General features: G+C 41.0%; 1 protein-coding gene across 1 annotated transcript in view; it reads right to left on the reverse strand.

The window, feature by feature from the left end:
- The window catches only part of LOC114694962 (cell surface glycoprotein CD200 receptor 1-like), a 29,303-nt gene extending 14,263 nt beyond the window's left edge, over positions 1-15,040 (reverse strand). Inside the window, exon 1 of the mRNA XM_028872074.2 lies at positions 14,676-15,040. Within this exon, the coding sequence (XP_028727907.1) occupies positions 14,676-15,027 (352 nt within the window). The 5' untranslated portion in view covers positions 15,028-15,040. The remainder of the gene's footprint in view (positions 1-14,675) is intronic.
- Positions 15,041-17,240: the final 2,200 nt, after the last annotated feature.

The raw sequence follows: 17,240 nt of genomic DNA on the forward strand, positions 1-17,240 counted from the left end.
TAAGATCCTATCATTTGAAAATAGGGATAATTTAACTTTTTCCTTCTTTATTTCTTTCTCTTGCATTATTGCTGTAGCTAAAGACTTTGAACTCTGTATTGAATAGGAGTGGAGAAAGTAGACACTTCTGTCATTTCTGATGAAATGCTTTCATTTTTCCCCATTTAGTGTAATCTTTGCTATATATCTTTCATGTTTAGGCTTTATTCTATTGAAGTAGGCTCTATTCTAAGTTTCTTCAGAGGTTTTATCATGAAGGGATTTTAAACTTTGTCCAAGGTCTTTACTGAATAACTGAGATACTCATATGATTTTTGTCCTTGAGTCATTATGTGTTGTATATATTTATTGATGTGAATGTTGAACCGTCCTTACATCACTTGAATGGAATGAATTTAGTCATTGTATATGATCATTTTAATGTGCTCTTTAATTCAGTCTGCAAGTATGCAAAATTATTTCTTCTGATATAAATTGGTCAATATTCTACAGTGACAAGAATAGGTTGCTAGTAACTAGTAGGTGGGGCAGGGATGGACTTCAGAGATAGATGAAGAAGATTTTGGAAATCATGTAAATGTTCTTTTTATCTTCTTGATGGTGATCATTTACAAGTGTATATACCTGACAAAACTCATCAAGCTATACGTTTTGCATTATGAAGCTGAAAGAGTTATTCAAAGTTGTATCAGGAGTATCAGGTTTTACATGACCCAACTATCTGCTGTCTCCAAGTAATATACACAGCTAAGAAAGACATTCATAAACTGAGAGTCAAAAGTTGGAACTCCAACTACCAAATGAACAGAAGCAGCAAATGAGCTGGCACAGCAATTTTTATGTTTGATAAAATAGACTTCAGACCAAAACCACTCAGAAGAGATACAGAGGGCCATTACATACTGACAAAGGGAACACTTCATCAAGAGAACATAATTGCTGTAATATTTATGCACAGACTACTGGATCTCCAACTGCATTAAGGCAAACACTACATGCCATAAAATACTACACAGATCTGGACACAATGATAATGAGAGACATTAATATCTCAATCTCACATCAAAATAAATCTTTCAAACAAAAACTCAGCAAAGAAACCTCAGAGCCAAGTTACACCAAAGATCAACTGGACTTAGATATTTTACCAAACATTCCACTCAACAAATATGGACAAACAGATAGAGACAACGCTGTCTCTAATATTGGCCACATTATAAGATACAAAGTAAGTCTTAATAAATGCAAAAGATGAAATAATTTTCTTATTCAATATAGTGGTCAATATTGTGTTGTCTTAGCTAGAACAACACAAGAGAAAGAACTATCCCTATTTGCAGATGGTATGATTCCGTATTTACTTGGTCTGTTTGTGGGGCTCCTAGTGAGATCAGGGCCTGTCCCTGGCACTTGAGCTGCCTGTTAAGAACCTATCCCCCATGCTGGGTTGCCTTGCCCAGTCTTGCTGCAGGGGGAGGAGCTTGGTCCTGCCTCAACTTGATGTTCTGTGCTTTGTTGACTCCCGTAGGAGGCCCGCCCCTTTCTGAATGGAGAAATGGATGGGAGGGGGCAGATGAGAGATGAAGGGAGGGGATAGGAGAGGAGGGGGAAACTGTGGTAGATATGTAAAATAAATGAAAAACTTTAATAAAGAAAGAAAAGAAAAGAAACAAACTTTTTTCAGCTGTATGGAAAAATGGAATTCACAGGAAAATGGATGTAACTAAAAAAATATATATTAAGCAAGGTAACCCAGGGTCAGAAAAACAAGTGCCATATGATCTCTCTCATATATGGATCCTAGCATCTAGCTATTAAATGTATGTCCAGGTGGGAGTAAATATGGGTGAAGGCCAGGAAACTAGAAAGGAGTCAGTCAGACTTGGGGAAGGGCAGGGCTTTAGGAAAGGGGTGGGGAAGACAATAGAACAAAGCAGAAGAGGGACCAGTAAGTGGGGAGCAGGTATTGAACCAAAATGGAATACATATAAAAATCCCATCTGGAGACTTTGTATTCTGTAAGCTAATTTTAAAAATAAAACATTGTTTAAAAAAAGAAAGAGAGAGAGAGAGAGAGAGAGAGAGAGAGAGAGAGAGGAAGAAAGAAAGAAAGAAAGAAAGAAAGAAAGAAAGAAAGAAAGAAAGAAAGAAAGAAAGAAAGAAAGAAAGAAAGAAAGAAAGACCAAGTTTTAACGCAAGTACCATCACCAACACATATCAAAGACCTTGGTTCTGAATGAAAGCAGTATTCAAATACTTTTCCACCAAAGTCAAAATCGGCACAGGAGAATGCTTTTTGGTTTTACTGTTAGCGAAACTTCTTAGTAACTTAGTAAGCAGAAGTTTCCTTTCCCAAATCATCTTTGTCACATATATGCCTGAGCAAGCAAATACCGCCCACACGGGACACTTCGCTTAGGCATGACTGTGCAAACCGGGGGAAGCTTCCTCAGTGACAGAAAAGGGCTCTCAGAGACAACACATGACTTCCTGGGGAGATTAAACAATTGTCATCTGTTGCAAAATGCTGCGTTTTGAGTGCACACTCAAAAAAAAAAAAAAAAAAAAAAAAAAAAAAAAAAAAAAAAAAAAAACACTGGAGGGAGGCATTTCTAAAATACCAGCATTAACAGTTCCTGGTTCGGGAGCCACTATCAGCTCAAATCAAGCACAGAGTGAGCCATAGTGAAGCAGCTAACGCTGCTGTTAATAGTCACTTATTATTACTAATGCATAAAAATGAGAAACAAAAAAGTTAAGATTTTCTTCCTTTTCATTCATTTGCAGGTCTTTTGGAGGAAATGCAAACTTAGGGTTAAAGGTCTAATAAGTGAACTTTGTATCAAAACTTTGAAATCAGGCCCAAACTGTAGGTTTTTAAACATGAAGCTATGAGTTCACAACTGTATTGCCACAAAAAAAAAAAAAAAAGTATAAGGTAGTTTTGTTTCCACATTTCTACAGATATTTCAACATGGGTACTGTGCTACGTAAAACTCATTCTTATTGCTTATCATAAACTTCAGAACCTGTCATGTGCGTTGTTATGTAACACATGAAAGACACATCAGAATCTGTGGAAATATCTAAGGAAAAACAAGTAAAAGTATTTGTCTTCATTTGTCACTCTTAAATCTCAAACTTCGTGACTGTTCCAACACACTTGGGTCTGAGTCTTTGGAGGCGAAGCAGGAAGCCATTTCTAATGGCTAGAGAATACGAGCAATGGGGGTTTTACTTCTTCCTTTTCCTCTGAATGTTTTGTATAATGAGGTGAATTACGGTGCATTGCTTTCCCTCTGACAAATACATACAGTGTTGTTTATTTGTTTTACAAACTATGTATAAGTAGAATATAAAAGCACATTGTAAACTGAGGTGGTAAATCCATTTGTAATCATGGATCCATTTCTCCTGAAGATTCAAGGTTTCATTTTTATCTTATTTATTCATTTCTTTTCAGACAGGGTCTGTCTATGTAGTCCTGGCTGGCCTGGAGCTTGCTACATAGACCAGGCTGGTCTTGAACTCACAGAGATCCACTTACCTCTGCTTCCCAAGTACTGGGATTAAAGGTGTTTGCCAGTATACCAGGCTTGAGGTTTTATTTTAAAGGAATGCATCTTTGTGACTCATATCATCATCATAAAAGATCCAGAAATTCAGATCGCATTGGTAGGCCTTTGTTCAGCTCAACTGCAAGGTGACTTTTGCAACCCACAATAAGGTCACTACAGTGTGGAAAATTCCCAGCTCCAGTAAAGGTCAAACATGGCAACTTTAATTGTTACTTGGTGGATGTTTTTCTACATTTTATAAGCTGCATGTTGTAGCTGTAGGTTAGAAAAGTGTCATTTTTTTCAAGGTATTTTTGAATTATAGATAGAATGAGATTAAAGCTCGTTGAATTGTGGGATTAAATTGCCTATTTCTCAGAGGTTCTGAGACTAAAATTATCATCATCCAAATGACCTCACAGTATTCTACTCTAAGGCAGTGGTTTTCACTGTGTGGTATGGAGATAGGTGGAAGTCTGTGATAGCTAACCTGAAGATCCAGGAACACCACATGCACACACACACACACACACACACACACACACACACACACACAATGCATACATGCATATACACAGGTACATATACCACATAAATATTAAAAAAAAACTTAAACAAGGATTATTCTCACCTTTCATATGAAAATAAAATAAATCAAAGGTTTAAACATAAAGAACAAAAACAATTTTAAAAAAATAGGCAATTCTGTTTTATTTTGTTTTGTTTTGTTTGAGTCTTGAACAGCACACATGATGAGTAGGACCTTACTTTGCTAGACCTAAGGGGTTTCCTGGAATGCAGAAAATTTAGTGCTCAAACCAGAAGGAAAAAAAAAAAAGAGTTCCAGGTAAACTGAGATGGCTCGTTTGCACTGAGCAATCAAAAGCAATTATGAAACAGAATGTTCAATATTTCTGTTACAAACAACACACACAAAAAAAAAGCAAACGACGTATTACTACTGAGAGCAGGACATGTATGTGATGATGAGTAGACAGTTAAGGAAACAACTATTCTGCACAGGGAATAATCACCTCAAAAGAGTTGCTGCGGTTAGAGCAGAAGCTGGAGGGAGTCTGCAGTGGTCTGCTTCTTAACTCTCTCAGGTCCTCGATATAGAATGAGCCCTTCATGTTTGTGCACGTCAGATATTGTACAACGTAGTATATGTTAACATAGAAGAAAGTTAAAGTAATTGCAAATTTAAAAAAATAATTGCAAATTAAAAGTACAAACGTGTATGTTTTAGTTTTAATAGTTTAAGCACAATTGGCTTAAATTATGGATCTAGGAATTGGTTTCATATTCTTAGACTTTATGAAACTATCTTTTCTTATGAAAGATACCAACCTAGCAGCAGACAACACCCTAGTTAGGTGTTAAGGAACAAAATCTGGACAGAAGCCCAAAGTTCTAGTGAAAACAGAGAAGACATCAAAATCCGAGTCAGGATACCAACCAATGTATTAGGTCTTCATTTCTGATCCCTGTAATCTTACATGGGCTTCTGAGAATCTCAGTTGCTTAATTACACATGTGAGAACAGAGTGTCTGACATTATGAGTGCAACTTATGTTCCTATAGGCAAGGGTGATTCATTCCATTATTTGTGAGCGGTATTAAGAGGGATAGCTAGGCATGTGGAAGAAATAAGATCAGGCTCCTATCTCACTCCTCAGACAAAAAGAAAGCAAGTATTTAAATATAAAACAAAAGCCCTGGGAGAAAACATGGGTAGTTTGGGGTTTTTCACCTTGAGCAGGGTGGAGGATGGGTAAGATAATATGCTGCTGGAGCTGTAGGGCTTCCTGGGATGTGAGAGTTCAAGTACTGAAACCAGGGAGAAAGTTCCAGGTAAAATGTGACAGTTGACTTTACCCAGAAACTTTTCTAACTATAGAAACTGAAACTAGAAATCAAAATATTAAAATATTTAACTCTAGGATTTAAATCCTTCATATGGAAAAAAAAATCACTAAAAAATTTCCAGGAAAAATTCTAAAGACTGTTCACAACATTGATTTTGGTCATCAAAGGCCAATTTTCCTCAGAAAATATCAGAAAGTATACAATCAATTTGGAAAAAAATGGAAAATCTGAATGAAAGAAAACTGGACAACAGACATAAATATCTTGACAAAAGATTAAACAGCATCTTGGATGTGTCATAGCTAGTGACTTTGATCCTACTGATCAAATGGGATTCAGAGATCAAATAAAACACCCAGATAGTTTATAAAACAAAGACATGAAGAAACTGCTTACAAAAACAAAACTTAAGAAACAAGAATTCAAACAACAAATTCAACGGGTAGATAAAATTTAGAAAGCAAACAATAATTATGGTAAGTAATAAATCTTATTCCACAGCAAAGTAATTATCTGTGTCAGTAACTTGTGCCTAGTGCTAATAAAAGCTGTCTTGCTGTATCTTAAAGAAAAACAAAAAGAAAAAAGAAACAAAAAGCTCTTTTTATCAAAAAACTGAAAATGGCCAAAAATCAATCTGTAGAGAGCTAACTGAATGGCATGAAACAATGTATTTGAGAAGCACGAAATAATTATTTTAAATGTTTATGAATACAAAACAAACTATGCCAAAAACTTCAGTTGCATTGTTGGACCTAATCCTCCCAGCAACTCTCGACACTAGACTAAGGAATAGGCAGCTAACTTCAAGTTTTAAAAAATATGATTTGAAGAGTGATGACTGAGAGCTAGCTCAAGCCCATAAACTGCCGAATGTCTGTGGTATGGGAACTAGAGAAAAGGTCAAACCCAGACCTTTAAAACATGTATACCTGTGGCTCTGTTGAAGGCTGTGAGCTTTGCAGAAACAGTGTAGCAAAACAGAAAATAAGCACAGTGTCATGAATTCCAGAAGAAGAAAGATCTCCTGACATGAAGGATCTAAATCAAGCTAAAATGCGGAAAATCTTGAAGTCAGAACTTTACAACTTGGCAGCAAGAATGTCAGTGATGGCCCTGAAGTCCATATAAGGAAAAGATCGAATAAGGAAACCATCTGAGTAAAGATGCTGGAGCAGAATCCAGCCTGAAAGGGCCAAGAGAGCAGAGCCGACTGAGTCAACAAAATGGAGGCTTAAACTCTCAAGGATTCTGCCCTAGACAAGATGGAAGCCATGAGACCGTGACCTTGTTACCTGGTCATCTCAAACTTGGGAAAGAGATAGAGCAATACCTGGTGCTTGGGCACCGAGAACGTGTCTAAAAACAGAGGAAGACAAAGTGTGCTTGTAGATGGAAAGAACAGAAAAGAGTGAAGAAAGGTAACTGGGAAAGCAGGATCCTAGATGTACTGAAGGAGTAGGAGGCAAAAAGCCAAGTGGTTTCCTTTTGAAAAGTCCTAAGAGGGCATGACTACAGACACATGAGGTGGTAAGGACGTTCAAGGCAACTACCGTTAAGTAGCTTGGTGTCCGGTGACTGGTAGAGCTCTACGCATACTAGGATGAATGAAGCAAGGTCTCAGATGCCCTACCACTGGTTAAAGTCCACATTGCAAGATGGGTGCATCGGAAATGAGCCCAGTCCTCTGACTGGGGGACTAACCCAAGTAAGAGACTAGCAAAGACATGGGGCAGCACTCTGAACCCCAGCTCTACCCATCATCATCTGCAAAGGTTCCTGAAAGCACAGATACCTGGGACTTTGAGAGCCTGGGTGTCCCTAGCAGTTTACACTCCACAGAAGACTCTGTGTGGCACATCTGTTGTTGTTTTGTTTTGTTTTGTTTTGTTTTTCTCCCTTGCTTTTTTGAGACAGGGTTTCTCTGTGAAGCCCTGGCTGCCCTGGAACTTGCTCTGAAGACCAGGCTGGCCTTGAACTCAAAGATCTGTCTCCTGACTGCTGAGATTACAAGTGTGTACCACCACTGCCTGGCTCTGTGAGACACGTCTTGAAAGTGTTGGATTGCAATCGCCCCTGGGTAACTTCTAAAAAGGAACCAATTGAGGCTTGCTTTGGGAATAAACACAGCTAGACTTAATCATTTGGAATCTACACGTATTTTCCACTTCAACTTTTTTGTCAACACCCCAGAAAGGGTCATAGAAGTAAATTTCCCTGCAACATGCAATGGGGTAAGTTGGACAGGCAGTGGAATTTCATGGTAAAGTAAGAAAATGTCAAAAGAAAAAGGAAGTTACTAAGTACCTTAAAATTGCATAGACACACGGAGATCAGAAAGACATTTTTACTGAGGCACCACATTGTCTCAGATGGTGTTCTTATCATTAGCATAGTCCCAGGTTTACCACTGTTGATAGAGGAAGGGGAAAAAAAAGAGGTAGATTCTGCTTTCCCCTTTCTCTGCCGCCTAACTTCTAGAATGAGTGGCCGGGGCTCTCAGCATCGATTTTCCTCCCACTCATTTCCCCAGCAGTACCAGCAATGTGGCTGCTCCCCCCCCCCCAACACACCTTCTACTCAAAAGGCAATCTCAAAGGCCACCACCGTCTTTATAGTCCCCCTATATCTTCTCAGCAGTACTGATGCACCTGAGTTGCTTGGCTGGGTTTTTATCCTGGGAAAGTTAGAATTAAAATGGAATTGTTTGTACTAAGGCTTAATTTTTTTTAAAAAAAAAAAAATTGAATAAAATAAATAATGTCAGAAGATTATGACGGACAGGGATCTTGTGCTTTCTGTGTGGTAACAAGAGCTGTTGTGACACTGAAGAACTGTGGATAAAGGCCACTGCTACCTTACACAGAAAACAAAAGACATTGACCCAACCACTGTGGGCAAATGTGGACAGACCCCACTCACGTCACATCATGGATCCTTGCAGCCAGTGATGATAACTTGAACACACCCTGTGTATCCCTCTCTTTCCACCTTTAAGAATGTCCCTTGCCAGCCTGGCAGTAGTGGCACACGCCTTTAATCCCAGCACTCGGGAGGCAGAGGCAGGCCGATCTCTGTGAGTTCGAGGCCAGCCTGGGCTACAGAGTGAGTTACAGGAAAGGCGCAAAGCTACACAGAGAAAGCCTGGCTCGAAAAACCAAAAAAAAAAAAAAAAAAAAGAATGTCCCCTGCCTCCTTGAATACACACACAGTCAACTATGACACATACAGGACGCTGCTGCTCCTAAATACATTTACTAATCTGTGGGTCGCCTCTGGCGGTTCGCTCTCTAAATTGACAACGCACTTGGGCACTTTCTCCTTCTGAAGACCCTTTCGTCACCCCCACCACAACACCTACACATTTCCCCCTCTGCCTCCTTGCCTGCCTGCTCAGTACCCTCTCCACAAGTTACCTTTGTCCTCCAGCACCTTGGTGTGGGGAATTCCTCTCAAGTGTCAGCTGCTCCTCCATGTTTAAAAACATTTTGTTTACTTGCTTGCTCCTTTGAGACAACCTCTAATTATGTAGCTGGCCCATACTGCCTGCCCCACCAACCTAAATGCTGGGATTGCAGGCATGCACCACCACCCGTAGGTCTTCACCCACTCCTGTGTCTCTGATTCTCCCGGTATCCCTCCCGTCTTCCAGAATTCCTGCTAAACCTCCACACCATTGATTCGCTCATTCCAACCGTAAATCAGCTCTCTCTGAATATCTTGCAGGCTCTTCCACCAGCCTGGAGTTCATCTCACAGCTCTTCCTGGCTAGCTCTGCCATTCACCATATCTGTCACTTCCTCAGGGCAGCCTTCCTGACCCTCCGACAAGATCCGACTCACCAGTTACATTTTTAGGCCACCCTGTATTTTCCCTACATTCTTTATGTTACTTAATTATTTGCACGAATTTGTTTAATATCTGTCTTCCCTACAGATTCTAAGCTCCAAGAAAATAGGCTCTATAGCTGTCTTTTTTAAGTGCTAGGGTTTAATTTAAAGCCTTACACATGGTAGAGTAATGCTCTGGCACTGAGCTATATCCCCGGCCCCTCCGCATCTTTCTTCATCAAATGTCCCCAGTACAAAGCACAGTGACAGACATATGGCAGAACACTCCCTTACTTCTTGGCTGACCAAGTGGCCAAGCCTCATTTTAGCTATGACTTATTTTTCCTTAACAAGAATCTCAACCCTAATTTAGTCGCTATTGTTTCTCTCTTGAATGTCACAGTCAATTCCAGGGTATCACACCTAAAACCAGGGGTTCCCATACACACACTCTGGCCACAGCTCTTTCCCTTCGACTGTTGGTACTGGAGAGCTGTCCCATGCCAACTCGTCCACTGAAAGGTGAGGCGACATGGTCAGCAGTTCCTTGAACGTGGCTAGTCTTTACCGGTCCACATACAAAATGAAAGATTTAGCATAGAGGTGTCTTGAGTCTCAAAAGTCTGTATCGCTTAATAGTGTCATAATCACTTGTTTCATAATACTGTCTGAAAAGATTAAGTAATCCTTTACAGATGAAATTACCACAGTTAAACAGATTAAATGTGGCAAACCCCAGCAACAAGGATGAAATGTTGAAAACTGCCCTAGAAGATAGGAGATAAAATTTAGAGAAATGATATGAGTGGCAGACTGACTTCTCATTAGAGTTTTTTTAGGCACTAAAATGGGGTAAGGGGGAGCCAATCGCTACCCAGAATTCTACACATCTCTAGCAAATAACATGCTTTGATAATGAAAGTAAAATAAATGTCTCAAACATAAAATCGTTAATAATTCTTTTCATACGAAAGAAAACTGAGGGAACTTCTCAACAGCAAAAAGAAAATGAATAAAAATTAGAGATAAAAAATCGACTGGGTAAAAAAGACCAGACAGAGACTCGGAGTTTCAGGAAGGAAGGAAGAACAAAGGAGGTGGCAACTGTGGTGCGTATCTAGAATGTGCCACCCAGAATCCCCTTCAGGGACAGCCCCTTGCTCCAGCCAAGAGCGCTGCCAGCAGACAGTCTTCAGTTTTCTGGGACTTCAAAGGGGGTTTGCTTTCCTTGCTCAAAATCAAGCCCTTCCCAGGGCAGCCCACCCAGTAACTGAGTAAGGCGGAGATATAAAGACCAGCGTTCTTGTCCCAGCGTTCTCGTCGATGTGGAATCTCTCAAGGGCCAGCTAGCTCAGTAGTCCCCCACCCCCACCTGCTGTGTCCGATCAGAGTGAGGGTTGAGATGCACGAACGTTCTGTACACCAAACCCCAGCTAAGTCTGACTCCGGGAAAACCTGCCACGGCATCAACAGTTAGGAGCATCAGAGATGCTTGAAGAAAATTACCTCTTTATCAACTGAAGAGCTGCCTGGCGGACCTCAATGCTGCAGCTTCTCTATGGTACTTTCCTTAAACAGAATAAGATTATGTTCCCAGAATGGAGCCTAGGTTTTCAGACGTGCAAGGCATATAAATTCAAGGTATGAAAACCTTGAAATTCTTTGTTTATGGCTAACGCATGAATGATGTCAGTTCTTGGGGGAAATGAGTAGATTATAATCAACTCTCATAAAAATTACATGTGTTTGTGATGTTTATCATTTCTCAAAGTGATAGACGGTGATTACTTCTTAGTGTCACACAATCCAAAGCTACATGTCACCTATTGTCTGGCTCCCTAGACCCAGTCAGGAGCTAGAAAATGGGAGTCAGTGACATCAAGAGAGAAGAGGCAAAATCGCATTGTCACTGATAACATTTTAATGACTGCATAGATAAATTCTTCAGATGCAATATAAAACCAAATGACCACTGGATAGTTTTGTTCAGGAGCATCATCCGCTGAAATTCCCTTAGTCTCTTTGAGACATAGTTTACCTACAGTGAGTACCTTCATTTATCCCCATCTTGTTCTAGCCATTCTGAGCTGGCTAGCCTCCCTGTATCTAATGTATGTCTCAACCCATTTCTCAATCTCAGAGCATTTCTTTCCTCCTAAGTACGTAATCTGTTGGCGATATTTTCTCCTTTCCCATCTCTTCTTAGATCTTGCTCTCTGTTACAGAGAGGAAAAGAGATTTTGGCCCCTCAGACCCAAATGTCAGCATTTCTGGTGTTTCCTCCATCATTCAAATCTCTGTATTGGCTTAGAGGGAACATCTGCTCCATACGTGGTTCAAAACTGCTGGATTTTTCTATACTCACCAGTATAGATAGGAATGTCTAGCATTCATGTCCTTCCTCTACAATTCCCTTCTCAGCCACCAACATAATCCTATTGTAAGAACCCCTGCTAAGAAGCTCCCTATTTCGATTATCTCACAGCTCTTCCTGGCTAGCTCTACCATTCACCATATCTGGTAGGGGAATACTTTACTGAGTGCCACTGCCAAGCAACAGGATGCTGCCGCCACATTATTCTCCAAAACTACCACCCTAGATTATTGTTTCTTTTCACAAGCTAAGAGATGACCTCGCCATTAACTATACAATATCCAGACGATCTATTTATTCATTAAAGCCCCTGGGAATGCACCCTTATTTTTTATTATTATATGACACACTGTTCCTGCAAACTAGGTCCCATTGTCTCACATAACCTCCTGGCCTTTGTTCCTGTTACACATTCCTCCTCTCAATTTCTTCTCTGACTTTCTCTATCTCCCCAAAGCTGTCAGTCAAGACCCAACTCCTCTGTAACACTATCAACACCCCATGGTTTTACCTTTCCTCATTTTTACTTTAATATTTTCTGATTTTTCTTTCTTTCTTTCTTTCTTTCTTTCTTTTTTTTTTTGTTATTTTGTTTGTTTTTCGAGACAGGGTTTCTCCGTGTAGTTTTGGTGCCTTTCCTGAATCTTGCTTTGTAGACCAGGCTGGCCTCAAACTCACAGAGATCCGCTTGGCTCTGCCTCCCGAGTGCTGGGACTAAAGGTGTGTGTCACCACCACCTGGCATATTTTCTGATTTTTAAATATTCCTTGAGGATTTAATTTTATTTTCATCTCCCTCATTTAGATTGCTGGAAACTTTTAGCCAGTATTCTTATACATACCACACATGCACGAGAGAGAGAGAGAGAGAGAGAGAGAGAGAGAGAGAGAGAGAGCTCTTAGCATTTTTATTTACCAGAATATTAAGCATGAACATACAGAGAAAAAACACACATATATATTAAGCTAATAGGCAAATTTACAGCTGGCACAAAATTTAAAAAAGGAAGATAAAGCTGAAGTTAGTAAGGACAATTCATTGCTTTTTTGAAGTTGCTTTTAATCTCCTCCGGTTACTACCTGCCCCCTAGTGGAAGATAAGGAAAATGAGCAAAAAATATGAAAAGGAAGAAAACACTGGAGGGGTAGGTTCCTTTTTTTTTTTCAACTCACATTGACAAAACCAGTAACTTCAACGAAAGGTGGAATGAAACCATAATTTGAACATGAGAAAACCTAGAAGACAATGGAGCAAAAGTAAGTAGAAAGAAATGGCATGGTCTGTACGGTCTGTGAGAGTGGAGGACAGGCAGCCACGCGTGAGGCGGAGAGTTTCCATTCCATTCTTTTTAACTTCCCCCTCGAGCATTGTTATTAGATAAATACCACATGGTTTACAGCTTAAAGTACATTTTAAAAGTTAAATAGGCAAAAGAAGCATATCCTATCCTTTACCCTGACACCCTCCCCCTCTCTCCTGTGTGAACCGATCTTACACAGAGCGAGCCAGCTACTCCTGTCTGGGACACCAGTACCAAAGCCATAAAGTTGCAGCCTGGTTGGCTTTCAGCTCACCGTTCTAAATACCTTCTCAGTGACCTTATCATGCCAGATCATGAGTATAAAGCAATTTGCTTGTTTGCCTTCGAAACACTTGATGATTTTATGATACAAGCCTGGACTGCGGAGACTTGATGAACGTAGCATCTGTGTTCAGACGCAGTTTTAAAAACTCACCCTTCAGCCTTTAAAATTCAAAGTATCTGTTATGTTCCCACTTTGTTGCTTTTCTGTCCGCTTCATAAGGCAACCTGACACAAACAGCTCCTTGCCTGCCTGGCTTCCCCAGTCAAACTCATCCTTCACACATTTCAGGAGCTTTCCAGAGAAGCCCAGCTCCTGAAAGATGCAGATCTATCTTGTTCTTTTCCCATTCAATCTATAGCCCAATATTAGCTTAGCATTTTTCAGCAGCGTTACAATGGGCGGTTCTCTTTAGTGAAAACGGTACGGGTGAACTGCTCACGCAAGTGTTCTGTGATGCTCCTTATCACCATGGACAAATCATTTCACCTCTCTGAGCTTCAAGGTCTAGCTTTGTAAAATGGAGCCATCTTTCCATGCCTGCCTCACTGGGTTGCTATGCACATCAAAGAGAAAAGATACTTGAAAATTCTCAGCTGAGAAGTGCAGGAGTATAGTTATTTTACGTGTGCTCACCAACAAGGTTATCATGAGATAGTCTTTTTTCTGGGCGATAGACAAAAATGATTTTAAAGAAAGTCTGATGAGAGGGAAAAAAGCACCATTTCTCCTTTAAATCGTTAAACTCTAAGATTTAGAGCTCCCTGCAGCTTCTCCATCGACTAAAAGTGAAACATGAAAATGCCTCCCACATCAACTCCCACCTCCTTTCTATAGTGAAACCAGGACACCCCCACAGTAGCCCCAAATTCTATTCAACTCCTACAGGAACGCAGACATTGAGGAGTGCACCTTCTGATTCAGAAAGTGTCTCCTGTAGCCCACACATCTTCAAGATAAATACAGACATACATCACAGACATGCCAGCGTAACTGTATGCATGAAGCCCACAGTCACAGAAAGTGAGAGAAAGAAACAAATATTCCTAACTTACACCGTTGGCAAGGGAGACCTAGACGGGTTATGGAAAAAGTCAATCATTTAAGTTTTTTTTTTCGAAGAGGGAGAAAATACAGAGAACCGATGTCACTTGGATTGCTATGAATATGCCTTTAATTTATTCTGCTTTGCCCGAAAAGGGAGGGGAAGACGAGGACACAGCAGTGGAGGAAATTATAGAAATGCGTATATTGTGGGACACAAAGCAAAATAAATAAGACAACGCAGAAAGTAGGGGTGATGAGATAACTCACATCTGGAGGACCCCCACCACCACCCCATCTCTACAGCAGCAACTGGCTTGCTTGCATTTGCCTGGCGAAAAGGACAAGGCTCAAAAGCAGCCCAGAGCAGGTCTCTCTCTCATCCCTAGCCATTCTCCCGAGGAAAATTCAGACTCACCAGCCACAAAGACCCCCCATATCAAGAGTACCGCTAGGTCAGAAGTTCTCCAAAAGCAGGACATTTCTGGTTTCTGGCGTCTGCCGCTCACTCGGTACGTTTTCTCCTCACAGGTAGGGGAGCAACAGTGACCATGGCCAGGCTCCCTCCGCTCTCCCGCTGGCTTCTGCGTGGTAGCACCTCTTAACCCATCAGCAGGGAGCACTCCTTTCCTCTCTGCCCCTTCCTTAGTCTGATTAGTAACTTGGAAGAGAAGAAACTTCTCTGGGACTTGACACAGCAGTAGATTTCCTGTGCAATGCCCTGAAGCTTTGCAGAGGAAGCAGATTGAGCGACTTAGCTTCCAGCTCATTGGTTCTCCTCTCCTGCTGCCCACAGATAAACTGTACAGTAAGGCTCTGAACGTGCCTAAGACAGATGGATTTGTCCATTCAAAACAGAAGTGGTATTTTTAGCTATGGGGGGGGGGTCTATGCTTGTAAATTTCCCAATCACAATTAAGTTCTGGAAAGTTCTCCAATTTGGAGGTGGGGGATGTATAGCCTTCTTCAGTCTTTAAAGGTAGAATAAATGTTTCTCCTTGGAAATGCTTTGGTGAAATTACTACCTACTGTGGAAGTCCAAACATAATGCTAGGAGTATCATAAGTGTACCACTTTTCTGTTACTACTCTAACAATCCCAAAATTAGTGGCTTTAACACAACACAAATGCAGTGCCTGTGAGGCAGAGGCTGAATGGCATTGTATGGGGTTAAATGGCATTGTATGGGCAAGGCATGGCCAGGCAGGGCTGTACTTCTGGAGGCTCAACCTTTCCCAGCACCTCGAAGGTGCCCCTGCTCTCTGGTCTGTGGACACCTCATGCTGGCCTTTGCTCTGTTGTCATACCTGATTCCCTGACCATGACCCCTCCGCCTCTCTCTTAGAAGGATCCTTTGTGATCGATCTGGTCCTGGTCATTATCTCTCCATCTGATAGACCCTTCATTGAATTACATCCACAGAGTTCATTTTGCCAGACCAGTGGACATTCAGTCACGGACCTCTGTTAGAGGTTCAATACTGAATTTCCACTCTCTCTGACTTTTGAAGGGTTAGGTTCTTCCAGTTGTCACACATCTGAGATTCTGACTTTCCAGAAAAATTCTATGTAATGTTACTAGTTCATATGCACATAAATTATAGCTGAGAGGAAGAAAAAAAAAAACAACTCTGTGGTAAGAATTTCCTACCCCAGGGCAAATGCTCCAGGAAGGGGAAGAAAATATTGCAAACAGGAAAAAAGATAAAACAGCACGCATTTTTTTTTAAAAGTTGGCAGTTCCGTCTTCCCGCTTACCAAACATTAAACTGTGTATTTCCCCTCCCCCCTCAAGCTTTCTCAGTGAATCAATCTGATTCAGATAATGAGATAAGATCCTTAAGAACGAGAAAGGCTTGAAGACGTGGGCTGTGACAATGAGTGGACAGTGGCTGTCCTCCCTTCTGTCGGTGACACACCAGATATCTGAAAAAAAAAATCAAAGAAATGTCATTTAAATCGTGATACTGTTTTTCCATCACACGAAGCTGTTAACACTGTAGGTTCTGGTGACAGACAGAACCAGGCTTAAATTCTCTGCCAGGCAAATGTCAATGATGTTGGCTAATTTTCTTAGTCATGTCTGTATTCTTTTTTCCACTTGATGTTATAATGACATGAGCTTTTTTTTTCATGTCATCAAAAACTCTTGATGATGAGGGGAACAAAATGGCCTAGTGGATAAAGGTGTTTGCCAGCAAGGCTGAAGACCTGATTATACTCCCCAAAAACTGCGTAAAGGGAGAGGGAGAGAACAAAGCCAAGTCCACAGCTATCCTTTGACCTTCACAAATGCACCATGGCATGTACACACACACACACACACACACACACACACACACGCACACGCACACACGCACGAGGGGGGCGGACACATTGTTTAATTTTGCTTTTCTTTATTTTTATTCTCTTTATCCTTCATTTTTTGAGATGGCCTGGACTCAAACTTTCTGTGCATCTGAGAATAACCTTGAACTTCTGACCCTCCTGTCTCCCCCTCCCCAGTACTCAGATTATACTGTGCCCTGTGTCAGCACACCTGGTTTAAGCGCTACTGGCAATTGAACCCCTGGCTTCTTGCATGCTAGGCAAGCATACCATCAACTGAGCCACATTTCCAGCCTGAAAAAAAAAAATTACTAGTCATTTATTTTAATGCCTGCTTGATGCTAATATCAAAACTAAGCTCAAGGGACCTGCAAAGTTTCAGGGAGACCTGGTTGCTGGGCTGAGCACAGCATTTCACAATTGCCGCCTCTGAGTTCTTCAGACTCGGCTCCCACGCCCCAGTCTGAGACTTCAGGTGTGATTTTTCACAGATAGGCTCCCTGTGCTCTCAACTGAGAACAAACCACAAGCTTTAACCAGCTGTGTAAGAGGCGATTCAATGACTTCAACACCGTAGAATTCACCAAAGAGTGGAAAGAGTGTGCTTTTTCTCTCAACACTCCCATCTTCTACCCTCACGCCCCACACCCCAGCTT

This window comes from Peromyscus leucopus, chromosome 12 (assembly GCF_004664715.2).
Source record: "Peromyscus leucopus breed LL Stock chromosome 12, UCI_PerLeu_2.1, whole genome shotgun sequence".
Lineage (NCBI taxonomy): Eukaryota > Metazoa > Chordata > Mammalia > Rodentia > Cricetidae > Peromyscus > Peromyscus leucopus.